Below are 14,916 nucleotides of genomic sequence, written 5' to 3'. Positions count from 1 at the left end.
AGAAACCTATGATGTTTTAGAAGAGAATTAAGTTTTATTTTGAGGTTATATTGGTAAAATATAAGTCTGTTCCACCTTGTTCAATGGGGTAGGGGTGGAACAAGCCTGTTACACTTTGTTTCACTATGTTCCTGTCTGTTCCACATAAAATTCATGCCAAACATGAGACAGGGATCCCTGTCCTGTTCTGTTCTGTCTCTGTCCAGTATACCAAACGCACCATAACATCATAGGCTTTGATTACACGGACTAGAGACACTCGTGATCCAGAGACCAGAGGCTATCAAAATGAACTGAGTTAAAAAACAACCGACCAAAAAAGGTACAACTTACAAGAATATTTTATTTTGACCGAGCCAAAAGAGAAAGCTGGTTGGTGTGACTGAACATCTTTTGTATTTTTTTTTTTGTTTTATAAGTAATTTATGTATTAAATAAGATAAAAAAAAACTATATTATCAAGATGATATATAATATCTTGCATAAAACAATTTTAAGAGACAAAAAAAACATTTGGTGTAGCGATATCGTAACATTCGTCCTTTTAGAAGGTCAGGGTTTTAAACATCATCAAATATAATTAAAACGAGTAAGTTTATTTGTTGCATTTACCGTATATAAATATTATATACTTAAAAAAAAGGGTAAGTAGGAAAATTGATGACATAATCAATCTATAACTATATTTTAAAGCAACTTCTAGAATATTCTGATTTCACATGTTTATCCTAAAACATCTTTTCTAGTTAAAAAAGGATAAAAAAACGATTTAGGCAATATTTTTAGTTTTTAAATCACAATTTATATTTTTATAATTGGTTATTTAATCCGCATTACATCCTTTATTTTTTTAATCGTTTATAATATCAACATAAATAATCATATTTTAACTAGAATACATATAAAAATATTTTTTTAAATTATATCTTTATAATCATCTTATCAATACCTTCAAAATGATCTCAATATTAAATACTTTTGGATTTAATCATATAATTAAATATCATAAATATGCATAAATAATTTTTAATACTCATACTTTGTATCATTATAGTTATTTATTTAGTTTGTAAGTATAAGAGTATAAAATGCAAGTATTAAAAATTATTCGTATGTATTTATGATATTTAATAATATGATTAAATCAAAAAATATTCAATATGTATTGACGAGAGTATTATAATGGTATAGTTTGTAAAAAAAAACCTATTTTATATGTATTCTAGTTAAGATACGATTATTTATGTTAATATGATAAGATAAACATACTCCAAATTCCATTTACCTTCTTTCATGTTCCTCCAACACAAACATGCAATCATACTTTTGGTTTTTCAAAATCGAGTTTTTCTCTCTCTAAATTTGACACCGTATGGAAGAAGACTAAAAATCTTTACATGATGTGTATAAAGATCAGTACAACATGCAACCTATAAAGCACAAACTCCTTTAAAAAAGAGGAACCACGCTGTAGCACCTTGCGGCACCGCAAGCTGGGCCCTGCTTTGCAACACTGCAAGCTGGGGTCTTTTGTCACACCACAACTTGCGGTTTTGAAAAACATTTTTGTGGCGTCATTACATTTTTTATCCCACTCTGAATATGTCTGAAATGTTTATATTGTAAGAAAAAATGGATTGCATTGTCAAGTTTACGGGATATAAAAGAAAATGTGGAAAAATTATTTTAGGTGACTAAATCTTAAATAGACTTTTGGGAAATTGTCCAAAATAACCATTTCTCTCTTTTAAATTGGTCTTTTAGTCATTTTTCATCCTGATTTACCCAAATGTCACTACCTATGTAAGTTCCACCTCCTCCACTTGAAGACCTAGCTAAAAGACAAGAAAAAAACAGATTCAACTTAGGTCCGCAATTTTAATCATATCTAACCAATTAAACTTATTAAAGTTAAATGTGTAGAAAAAAGAAATAATATTTTGTTAAATGTATTGAATATTTTATTAATATAATTAATGTTAGAATTATTAAAATAGGGTAACTGTTGGAATTAAATATAATTTTTTTAAAGATTTAGATTTTTCATATTTTATTATAAAAATTATAATATAACTGTTGAACATGTTACGAATAAATCGGGAAGATAACATTTGTACAACCCAACCAAATGCTTGCGGATTGAAAAATCTTAATACAGCCTAACCCGAACCAAAGTGCAACCCAATCCAACCTGTATGGGTTGGTTGGGTTAGTCGGATTGATACATTGGTATATTAAAATATTATTCTAACCTAAAATATGTTATTTCTCTAATCATAATTTCTTTTTCATCATCAACCATTTGATACAACTTATCCATACTTCTTACGTATATCATATTTAGTTAATTTTCTCAATTTGTTTTGATTAACCTGGATATCCAACCCGTTATGCGAGCTGACTAATCTCAGGATGATCACCTGCTTTGCAATTAGCCCGGAGTCACCTCATTTGAACCTCCGTAGCCACAAATGAATTTTTATTCCTTCTTGAACTTGAACTTGAGATCTCCTGGTACTTTTGACCTTTGGAGTCAAGCTCAAACCAATCAGGCATCACCCTTGTGGTTAATTTTCTCAATTTACATATATATGTTCACAGTTACTGAACATATATACGAATGAAGGTGGAGGTTCAAACGAGAACCCTTGTAATTTACGAGAACCCATGTAATTTACGAGAATGCAAGAACAACCTAATAAACTTAAACTTTTTTAATTAATAAATTAACTTATATTAAATATAAATAAATTAATAAGGGCAGTAATGTAATTAAGTAATTTTTATTTTATTTTAATTAATCATAATTATCCATTTTTTTTCTGCACGTTCGTTTCCACACTCTTATCTCCTCTTGTGATAATTGTGTGATTGTGTAACCATAACCTATCGAAACCATGATCAATCAAGTGTAACCATAACCTATCGAAATTATGAATAATCGTTGTGACAAATGTGTGATTGTCTAACCCTAACCGACGAAACCATGATCAAATTGAATGCGCAAGTGATGTTATAATAGTGATATCACATGATTATCACATCTATATCACCCAAATTGTTTAGTGGATTTCGCTCGTAATCATTGTGATAAATGTGTGATTGTCTAATTCTAACTTATCGAAACCATGAGTAATCGTTGTGATAAATGTGTGATTGTCTAACCCTAACCGATCGAAACCATGATCAAATCGAGTGCGCTGTTATGATAGTGATATCATATGATTATCACACCCATATCACAACAAATCGGTAGTCGATTTTCTAAGTTAACCCTAGCCGAGCGGAATCCTTGTGATAATTGTGTGATAATCACATGATTATCACACCCAAATCACACCAAATCGTGTTGATATAAGCGATAATGTGATAATTGTGTGATAATCACATGATTATCACACCCATATCACACCCAAATCACACCAAGTCGTGTTGATATAAGCGATAATTGTGATAATTGTGTGATAATCACATGATTATCACACCTAAATCACACCCAAATCATACCAAATCGTGTTGATATAAGCGATAATGTGATAATCACATGATTATCACACTCATATCACATGATAATCACATGATTAACCGTTTATTAGATAATGATAATGATAATCATGATCGTGTAATCGTGTTAAAAGATTTTATGATATCATTTCCATTATTACCCTTTTAATTTTAATATTTTTTGAATCTTTTTAAATTTCAATTTTAATTTTAAAAATCTTTTAATTTTATTTTTTATCACAATATGAGGTTATTGAGTTGTTCTCGCGTTCTCGTAAATCACAAGGGTTCTCGTTTGAATCATTCCCTACGAATGAATTATATAAATATGTGAATAAATTGAAAATATGTGTATATAAAAAGCATACATGATAATGTAATTGTCTAATGTATATATTAATAGAAATTCAATAATCATATTAAATCCAAAAAACAAAAAGATATTTGGTTCATCGGGTTGAGTTGAGTTTAAATAATAGTAACCCAATACCTACGGTTTGATAATTTTATAACTCGATTAAACATCAGATTGTTTCAGATTAAATTATTTCGTGTTGATTGGATTGAGTTAATCAGATTGATCGGATTATAGGGTTTTTGAGCACCCTAGCTAGCACACGATATACCTTTTCCCTAGAATTTTTGACCCGCTATTTCCACGCCTATTTTACCACGTGCTGAAAAGTTATGGGTTATCCGGCCCCATCGTTCGTCTACGGTGAAATTGGTATCTTAATAATCTGATGGCCCATAAACAGCCTAACACGTGTCACCCCATTTGGCTAATTCCCTCCACTTCTCTGCCACATAATCTTTATACTGGAAATCTACAGACTCGACGCCCGCCATTGATACGACAGTTCCTCAGACCAGCCTACTTACCGGATATTCATTCGTTCGAGGTGAGTGTCTTCTAATCTTTAATCACTTACTTTTTCTATATAATGATGTTAAATGGTTCACTGTCGATTTGATTGTGATTTGTGGGTTGGTAGATTCAGTAAAAGAGTGCATTCAACGTGTTTGATAAAATGTCTATTAGAGTTCCTTTCGCTTAACTAATTGGTCTTGACACGGAAATGCTGTAATGCACGGAAAAATATGTAGATTTTACTTGCTTTCTATTAACTATTTGACACGGAAATGCTGTAATGCACCCTCTCGCCGGCAGGCCCTCTGCGCCTGCAAAGTGGAGTGATACCCACCAGTAGTATTGGAACGGATCTCTAGGAATCCAACCATTTGGACTAGCTGCAATAGGGATTCGAACTCATATAATCTCGGGATTATTTAGATTCTAGAGGAAGTTTAATCAATTCGACATGCCCAGCTTAGTTTCCTCCTTTCTGTAATTGGAGTTCCTTTTGCCACATCTTTTTTCCTTCCAAAATGAGTCACATTCAGTGCGAATTCATGCAATTGCTTGACGAATCCTCGAGATTCACAAGTATTGGAATGTGAACTTTAATTGTGTAATGGGAGGAGTAACTGTTTGGGTTTTGATCTTTGTGATCATTTTTTCTTATATGAGGGGTGAGATTTTGAGTCTCTCTCTCTCGACAAATGTGTTGCATTGAATTCAAGAAATGGTTAGAATTATGTTGCACTAATCGTTTAATTTTTTCTTTTCATCAATGCAACCTTTTAGTGGATTGAAGATAAGATGATGGAAAACTTTACCCCGAATAATGCCAAGAGAACTATAGATACAAAGAAGAGAAATAACATGCCTTAAAAGAAAGATGGAAATGAGGTGCAAATTCGAAAGTAATCGTCAATTGCATGAAAAGTCATCATACGCATGCCCTTGACAAGAAGGTGCAAAGCCCCTATTCTGGGATTGTCCCTAGAGTCTGTCTTTTTTTCCATAAATTGAATGTGGTCACCAATAAGTATCACCATTCATCTATTTGTTCAAGCTTCGGAGATGACTTTACGAAGGTTTTTTCTCCTTAAACCCTTGTGAATAACATCTAATTGGTAACCTGAAAAACTGCTTGCTTGCTTCTTTCTGTATTTGCATATTTTTGTTGAGAACATATTCTCTCTTCTATTATTTAGTGGATGTCTTGTCCTCCTCATGTAATTATATGTGAAACACTTCATAAAATCTTCCATAGTTGTTAAAGTGACGCGTGCCTAGGCTCTAAGGCTCAAGGTCTTGGGCTTTTCTAAAGTCGAGGCTAGGCGTATTCACAAGGCTCACTAAGGCGTTGTGCCTTGGCCAAGGCGCCTTGCGGGCCTAGGCGTGCCTCATAAAGAGTTATTAGCCACCTAGTTAAACCTTAATATTAAAATTTTCTCATCTTCTCATCTCATCTCCTAGACTTCTTAAAAAAAAAGTTACCTCCTCGGCCCAAAAATAAGTGTCCACATTTCTACTTTAATTTGTCCTGAAATAAATGTCCATTTCAAAAAATTAAGTGCATACTTCCACATTCTACCCTTAATTATGAGATGGAATTAATTACTCTATTATTAAGGGTAAAATTGTCATTTAGTTCATTAAAAGTGTAATAATTACACTTCTCTAAACTGTGTGCCATTGTAGACACTTATTCTGGGCCAGGGGAGTATAAATAGATAAGTCAAACCCTAATATTAAATACCCGGTCCTTAAAACTTCAATCCTCCTCTATAAATACCCAGACCCTAAAACTTCTACTCACAGATCATGCTTTAAACCCTTCTCCCTTCTGCAATCTATCAAAGTTCTGCTGGTTGCTGCATTGGAGGCTTGTACTTGCCGCATATTTAAGTCGTGTGTGACTGTTTGTGTGTGTGTGTGTGTATGTATATAATTGGAAAAGATGCGCCTCGCAATTCTGAGGCCCGTGCCTCACGCCTGCTCCTCGTGCCTAGGCCCCGGGACCCCTTTGCGCCTTGAGCCTTTGACAACTTTGGTTGCATCCTAGGAGATGCTTTTTTTGGGGTTTTGCATCCTGGGGACAATGCCTTGGAGGTGAACTGCCCAAGTGGGAAATGATCATCTAATAACACAAATTAATTTATCATTTGCCCATAATTGTTTTCTTTTGTTGTTTGGTTTAGTAGTTACCACTTACCACAACATCAACCACTCTTTGTCCCAAACTAGTTGGGGTAGACTTGGCAAATATATATTGTCACAGTAAAAAAAAACAGCGAGGAACAAAATATGCCACTGGTTTAAACAATGAGCATTCTTTCTTTCCATGTCTCCTATAAAAAGGTCAAGTCCTTGAGCAATATGGAGTTGTTACAATCTGAATTAAGTCCTTGCTACTTCACCTATTCATACTAATTTACTATTTGTTATGCTCCAGTGATTGAAGTCAAGAGTGGCTTCTGTAGTGAGTTTGAAATCCTTTACAGCATGTTAATTCTTTTTTCTGTTTGAGTTCAAAACCATTTCCTCAACGAAGATGTAGAGGAAACAGAAATTCGCTACAATTTATCATTCTGTTGTGCATGTTAATTGCCAGATTAGATATCTCATCGATTCACTGCTGTTGCCTTATTTGAGTGGTCTTTTTTGTAGTGCTTTTTTGAAAAGAAATGATTCCTTGCTCCCTTACATATGTTTTCCATGTATCTAAGTTGTTTATATTTGTTTTGATGTTTGTATATATTAGGATACCAGCACCATGAAGTGTCATACGATGGGCACATCAACACAAGGATTGTTATCTGGGTAAGACTTCATATCGGTGCAACTTTGGCAACAATGACAGGTTCTCTTATTTTCTGGATGATCAACACAGATTTTAAAATTATTTGCTTTCTATTTCTTTCCTTTTTTTTTTCTGAATGTTATTTGATAATATACAATACGTCATGTAATTTGAATGGTGGAGAATTTCTTTGTTTTTTAACTTCAAAGAATTTTATCTTTTTCTATATCCTGGTTGCAAATGTTGTCAAATTCTCTCTATCAAAATTACAACTGATAAATTTTCTTCTCAAATCATCTTTTTTCTGCTACTATCTTGACAGTCAATGCGGTAGCAAACCCATATCATGGTCTTTATGGCCAAATAGAAGTTCAAGTCCAGCAAATATATATGGATTCCAATATAATTTGGTTCGCTGGTGTTTGAGGAAGGATTTTCGGAAATTCTATAATGTAAATCAAGACTATTGTCTGAGTCATGGTATTCGCTATGCCCACTGGAGACTATTTTGTTTGCCTACCACTCTTCAGGAAGAATCGTCATCACCGCAGTCAAAAAATTCCTCAAAGGGCAATGAGTATGGTTCAGAGGCTTCCTCAGAAGACGTTCTTGAACAACCAATCAGCAATGATCAGGTATATCAACATTCGTGCGTTATTTGATTCTGGACTAGCGCTCTAGTATCTGACCTATCTCCTGCATACTATGTTAGATCAACAATCATGCTCATATGTGTTCATCGATAAAGTCAGCAATCAAGTAAGGCTTGTCCAAACCCGTTTCTAAGAACCAAACGGATAATAATTAGATGTTTCATTCAAGTAAAATCTTGGCTTTAAGGGTGTCTTGGGTGAATCTTTTATGGCCTTCTAAGTTCTTCAAAGTAGTCTAATTAACTAAACCTGGGTGCCCAAATGACCAAATTTTGTCTTTGTGGTGATTAGAACAGCAAGAGCCAAGTTTGTTGCCATTATCTCATTATTTCCTATTCCTCTTGTTCTTCGCTATATTGCTTTTAAGTGTTGGTCTTGTTGGAGTAATTCATGAATAGATTGAGAAAGCAGTGAGTATAGAACTTGGATAAAATCTGAGATCGCGTGAGAGCTCGCTTTTTTTTAAAGTTATGCTTCAACCCATATCTGCCTGGGTATCACAAAAGTAACTCAAGGATAATCTCAAACCTTCGTAACAATAGAATTGTAATGGTTCTTGTATTAAGGTCGAGAATAACTCCCCATTAAATGGAAATGATTGCTGGAAATAGGTAGTGGGAGGTTACAAAAGAAGGGCAGTGACAAAACTGAGGTAATACCCATAAGCAAGCTGAAGCTTCAGCTAGCTGATAACAGATCACTGGTAAACATCAGCTACCTAAAAAGCTACGGCTAGCTGATAACCATCTGTTAGCTGAACACACAGATAACCACCTAAACCATCAGTGCTTACAAACATTGGCGAACAATCACTGATACACCACTTGACACTGAAATCCTTAGTGTCTGCTCCCTTACGTTTAACTTTTAATTTGGCTGCAGCCCCTCTGACTCCCGCCATATGACGACATCCGGTAATCCTATGCTCTAGCTAGCTTACATGAATATGCACTCCACACCTCTTGAACCGGCCGTGATATAGCTTAACTATCAACCCCATATTCTTGTGAATCCACTTACACAAAAAAATAGACTGATGATTTCACTAAAATCACGACACAGGTCTTGCAGGTTTTCAAGGGTCTGTCTTATTCCTTTTCATTTGCAGTATGGTGCTTTTTCTTAACGCTACATATTCTTCTGGATAGCTGAAGTCACTTCTTGCTGATCATGAGAGGGCGAAGCTCTTAAGGAAGCTGAGTGAGGCCAATCAACATAACCGGTATCTCAAGCGTCAGGTCTGCAACTACAAATTTTCAACATTACTGTATCTTGTAGTCTTAACTCAAATGTTTTACTATTGGAATATGTTTCTGCTTACATAAGCTATCTATACCTAGCTGAAAACAATCATTGTACTTTAGTGATCAACTTCCATATGTACTTTAGTTATGGACTCATCTTGTAGTTTAGTGATAGACTCATATGTTGGGAGTACCCTAAAACATGCATTTGGTGATGTACTCATCTTAACAAAATTTTTAAACCCATAATATTTCTTCTAAGGAGATGTAGATATATATGGACATGACACATTTTGCATAGGGGTGATAGTCCTATCTGAAAACTGAAATGCGATTAATTATAGTTGTCAAGTCTCTTCTGGAGATGCCAGATGGGTGCACTTCTGCATTATTGGCTTCAATTCTGGAGGACGTTCTGACACAGATACTGCAGACTTCTCCAAATTTTTCTCCTTGTTGAAAAATTTCACAACCCACCTTTTTATCTTCAGGAAGAGTCATTGAATGGTAATAAGTCATTGGTATCACATATACACATCACCACACACATATGGAAGTTCAAATAGGTGAGAAATGTGCTAATTAAAATGAAGAGCAAATGTTGTGTATGAACAGCGTCATTCCAAAATTGACCAAGGACAGAAGCAAGCTATAACTATTTTCTCCATCCTTGTCTCTCTGCAGTTTATGTTGCCTCCATTAGTCTCTCTGAGTTGGTTCAAGCTGAAGTTTCTTTTAGATATTGGACAACTTTTTGAGTAATTAAGACAAGTTGTAGGAAATAAGATCGAAGATAGCTACTGGATTTTGTTGCAAGAGGAACTCATTTGACTGATAATTGAATTTACCTTTATTTGCAGTTGCTTGTAAGGGAAGATGCTTTCACTCAATTTAAAAGTGAACTTGCTATCACTGAACTTGAGCTTCAGGTTATGCTCATTAACTCCATTGTGTTCTTGAGTTTGGTAAATGAATTTCTCATTGTATGTTTACTTMAATAGATAGTATGGCTTTACATWTTCRATTTTGCTTAATTTTTTGTGTGACTTTGTATCTTTGTCATTGTGAATTGAATTATTACTTGAAACAATTGTAGTATAATTGTGCGATTTACGTTATGTGTACTCTTGGTGCCATAAGGAATCTCCAGTACATGAAAGAACATATGCAATGTGGTACTTATTTGATTATTTCTGGAAGTACTCAATTGTGAAGGACCAATATGGTTATGATCCCATCTCTTAGCATCAACTCATCATTAACAGCCACTTCCCTTCACAGCTGCTCGATATTATTCAATCCCCTTTACAGTTGAAATCTTGCCCTTATAGAAGGTGTTGGCAACAATTTTTTACCTGTATTTTCTGTTTCTTCTGCCATCACATACTATTTTACTGAGATCATAGGTATTTTCCCTCTCTCTTTAGTAAACAAACCCCGGCTCGTGAACTTGATTATTTGGGGGTTATCAGTAGAATTCTAACCTGTCCAACTGCAATCTGTAGACCGCTTTTGTTTTCAGTTTAGTTTGTGGATTTGGATAGTTTCAATTGCTTTTTTGTGATTGTWAAGTAAGGGTYATTTTCATAAACTRGCTTTACTGTATGCTGATATTCACTCATCCCATGCATTACTGCATTCATCTCATCCCACCTCGGATAACACTTTGCTTACACTTGCTTGTGATATAAATTCTGATGATGATARTCGCTTTATCATTCATTTGAGCCATTGCTTTTCCTCTATTCACCTTAGATTTAGGTGCCGATTGAGATCCTAACATGTAATTCCAGTTAGACCGCATCAATCTCATGCCATCTGGTCWAGTTATGTACTTTAAGAAGTACAGAATGAGTGCAGAATGGGCTCATATCCATGTTGCAACTGCACCCATCATCTTGAATCCAGTCTGTGCTAATAAACCTCAGTTGGTTTAGCTGTGACACTGAGATTTAGGTAGCAGCTCTTTACGAYGAGGTTATATTGATGGTGATTTGGTGAACATAAGTATAAGGAKCTTGGAATCTTATTGACCATTTATTCCGGTTGATTGGTGATCTTTATTAGCCTTGTAATAATGATTCAGCATTGTTGGATGCCTGCTTATTTTGCTGATGGTTGGAAAATAAGAAAAACATGAATGTTACTGGTCTACTATCCGATGCTAAAAGACTGATCAAGTGGTTATGGGTGTCAAAAGACCATCATGTTATTCGATTCCCAAATTATCAGTCAACGCTTAACATGACCATTATTCTAGTACCATTCAAAACTCGAATATTGTGAATTTTCATATACAAATTTAGCAGCATTTCACATTTTTTAGCCAAGACTTCAGAGCTGGCCGTAGGAGCTCGTTGTTGATGTATCGCCTTCTCTCTGCAGGCATTATTAAATATGGCAAAAGAAATCGTTAGTTATGGCATTCCAGCAGGTTCAAGAAAAATAAATGGGAAATACATTCAGTCTCTTCTTCTTTTACAGTTACAAGGTAAAAAATGGATACTTTAACCTTCACTTCTTTGTGTACCACATTTCTAAGTAACTGGTTATTGTATCATTCCTCTTTTTTCGCATGATTACCATCACCTGGCTCCAATATTATGTTGATGACATGATATAAACTCATCCACGGATATGACCTTTGAAAAATTCAATTATTCACCTGTTTAACGAAACCATGTTTCTTATTGTTTTAATACGTACAAAAAGGCATCCAAGAGAAGTTAAAGAAACAGATAAAGGACGTGGAACTTACACAGTCGAAAGAGGTGTCGTTATTCTGGTCTGGCATGGCAGAGGTGCGTTACAACAGATCATCTTCTGTATCAACTACCGAGAACCTTTGGTCTCCTACCTTTTAAACTTTTTGTCGATATTCCATGATATTTTATGCGATAATATAATTGTCAGTGTGTGAGTGACATCCCTGAACAATGTAGAGATTATAAAGATAAAGTAGCTTAAAAAGAAAAGTTCTTGGAAAAGTGAGGTAAGTATATAGTTTTTAAAGTGCAAAGTGCACATATAATGTGAAATGGGCCGGAAAGTTGATATGGACAAATAACTTAGAACGGGGGAGTACTTAAAAAGGTTATATGAAGTTATTCAATGTGTAGTAACTAGTCAATACTCTTAAGATGTATATGATAATCTGAACATATCGTCCACACATAACATAGTTATAGATATTAGATACTTCCTTAGTCCCAAAAAAAATGTCCATAAATTTTAGAAGTGCGTAATTATTATACTTTCTAATTAACTAAATGACAATTTTATCCTCAATAATAGAGGGAGTGATGAATTTCTCCATCTCATAGTTAAAGGGTAGAATTGGAAAGTCGATGCTTATATTAGGACAAACTAGAAAACGTAGACACCTATTTTAGGACAAACTAGAATATCTTTTTGATGCATGACCTTCTAACAGCTTTGAGGCATTCTTGTGTTAGGAAGAGACATTCTTCTGTTAGGTAGGAGCGTGTTAAATCTGTCAGAAGGTTATGTATCTAAGAGAATCTGGTTATACATTTAAAGAAAAATCTGTGAGATGGTTATACTTCTAAATAATCCTATAGCCATTGTGTTTTAAGGAAAAAGAGTCTTATTGCGATGTACTGTGCTAGAATAATGATAACTGGGGTTACCTTTTCTTCTTCTCATTTTGCAAACAATTTTATTGGCAAGAAATTGACTGGGGGTTGAGTTTATCGAATCTTAAATTTATTGCAAATTATAAAATTAAGGCCTCACGTTAAGTAATACGTGCAATTTCGGTTTTCATATCATCTTTTCTGTAATATAAACAAAGTTCTTGTTTCTGTTTACCAACAAAACAGAAAGAAGTGCTTCATCAGCTAGTTTGGCAAACATCGCCTTAGACAGTTAATGATGAACTTTCTCCCTATTTGATAATTACGTCTCTTAATTCACTATTCGCGGTGCTATATTCTAATGGCACTTGACTTTGACTCGGACTTAGTAACTGATATGCTCATTTTTGGTTCCAGAGTGTGCAGGTAATGGGTTCATTCGATGGCTGGAGTCACGGAGAATACTTATCAGCAGAGTATACGGGTTCTTACACTAGGTTCTCCACATCAATAATGCTTAGACCTGGAAGGTACCCTCCCTTTGACAAAATAATACTTCCTTCGTCCCAAAATATGTGTCCGTATTTCTATTTTAATTTGTTAAATAAGTGTCCACTTTTAGAAATAAATGCCTACTCTCCGATTCTACCTTTAATTAAGAGATGAAGAAACTCTTACTTGCTCTGTTATAAAGGGTAACATTGTCAGTTAGTTATGGGAAAAAACCGAAAAAACCCAACTGTCTTTCATATTTTGAACGATTAAGTCTTGGTTGAACAAATAAATCCACAAAAAACTGAAATCGAGCAAAATGCTCTTTCTTTCCTGTACAAATGACCGGAAACCGGTAATCGTGGTATAAAACATCTTTATCATGTGACTTTTAAAGTTCAAGAAAAAACAAAAAAAACATATGGCATGGAATCAGTTGGCTCCCTTTCACGACTCGGCTGCTCCCACCACTTACTCGTGGTGACTCAGGGCCGCGATAGCCTCCCCCATCCGACACACTCAGCTCCCCCTCTCCGTCTTTCATGTTCTTAGTCTCTCATGGCTCAAAGCCCATCCCCCTTCTCAGTCTTTCTTTTTGAACTTTGACTGCTTGTAAGAATTTATTCGTTCCAAAAAATATCAAGGGGCTTAATTGCTCAAAATATGAAAGTGTTTCGGGTATTTTTTTTCCGAATTTTTCTCATGATTTTACCACGATAACCGGTTTTATTGGCCAGAAGGATCAATTTGTTCCGTTTCAGTAAGTATAAGTATTTATCTGTTCAAAAAAATGTGCAAGCACTTAATCGCTCAAAATATGAAAGTTAGTTGAGTTTTTTTGGACTATTTTTCTTTAGTTAATTAAAAGTATAATAACTACATATTTCTAAAATTACGTGCCTTTTTCATTGTGGACATTTATTTTGGAACGAAGAGAGTAACGTAATTGTGTGGCTATTAGTCAAATATCTAAAATACGTATGAATAACAACAATCTAGTGGGATCTCGTGGACCAAACTCAACGGCCTTCTCTAATATGGTTATTTATGCGTAAAGAGAGAATTTTAGAGCGAAACTCCTACAAAGGGGAATGAGGCATCATTTGGCGACATTCCCATTTGCAACTTGTAGCATTTATTTTAGAATGGAGAGAGCTGCTATATCTTTTTCATCGTTAATTAATTTTTTTTTGAACGTATTAATTTGGTAATGAAGGTATGAAATCAAATTCTTGGTGGACGGTGAGTGGCTCTTGTCACCGGATTATCCGACTGTTGGAGAGGGATTACTCGAGAATAACTTGTTGATCATTGAATAACACTCGATCCAATGTGTCGTCGTAATTACTTAATAATGTAACGTGTGAAGTGATCGATATGCATGTTTCACCTTTTACTCAACTTGTAGTTCTATTATCATACCAACATTGTATATATTCTTCTGAAATTGCTTCTAGTTTTCACATTTTCTATTTTATTGTCTTAAAAGAACTAATAAATTTTCTTTTGAAAATGACCTATTTGTGCATAATAAGATTAGGGACAGACCCAGAAATTTTTTCAAACGATGGCACCATTTGACCATAAGAAAAAAACATGGGGAAAATTTTCAAACAGTGGCACCGTTTGACTATAAGAAACAAATATACGAATTTTTTTAAAACGGTGACACTATTTGACTAAGAAAATGACACTAACAAGATTCGAACTTGGGGGTGGGTGGAATAAAAGCCTTGCAAACCAACTCTACTAAATAAAACTTGTTCTTATTATA

At 34.5% G+C, this 14,916-nt stretch overlaps 1 protein-coding gene across 1 annotated transcript; it reads left to right on the top strand.

The window, feature by feature from the left end:
* The first annotated feature begins 4,326 nt into the window (after positions 1-4,326).
* On the top strand, positions 4,327-14,614 carry LOC112515383 (protein PTST, chloroplastic). The gene is made up of 9 exons (XM_025122178.1): positions 4,327-4,406; positions 7,119-7,177; positions 7,480-7,792; positions 8,959-9,048; positions 9,915-10,019; positions 11,440-11,545; positions 11,767-11,855; positions 13,068-13,180; positions 14,359-14,614. The coding sequence occupies exons 2-9, from the start codon at positions 7,131-7,133 to the stop codon at positions 14,459-14,461; spliced, it is 966 nt and encodes a 321-aa protein (XP_024977946.1). The 5' UTR covers positions 4,327-4,406; positions 7,119-7,130; the 3' UTR covers positions 14,462-14,614.
* The last annotated feature ends 302 nt before the right edge of the window (positions 14,615-14,916 follow it).

This window comes from Cynara cardunculus (assembly GCF_001531365.2).
Source record: "Cynara cardunculus var. scolymus isolate 2C chromosome LG 7, CcrdV1, whole genome shotgun sequence".
In the NCBI taxonomy this organism is placed as follows: domain Eukaryota; kingdom Viridiplantae; phylum Streptophyta; class Magnoliopsida; order Asterales; family Asteraceae; genus Cynara; species Cynara cardunculus.
The sequence above is the reverse complement of the archived record's forward strand: the minus strand, read 5'-3'. Positions and strand labels throughout refer to the sequence as shown.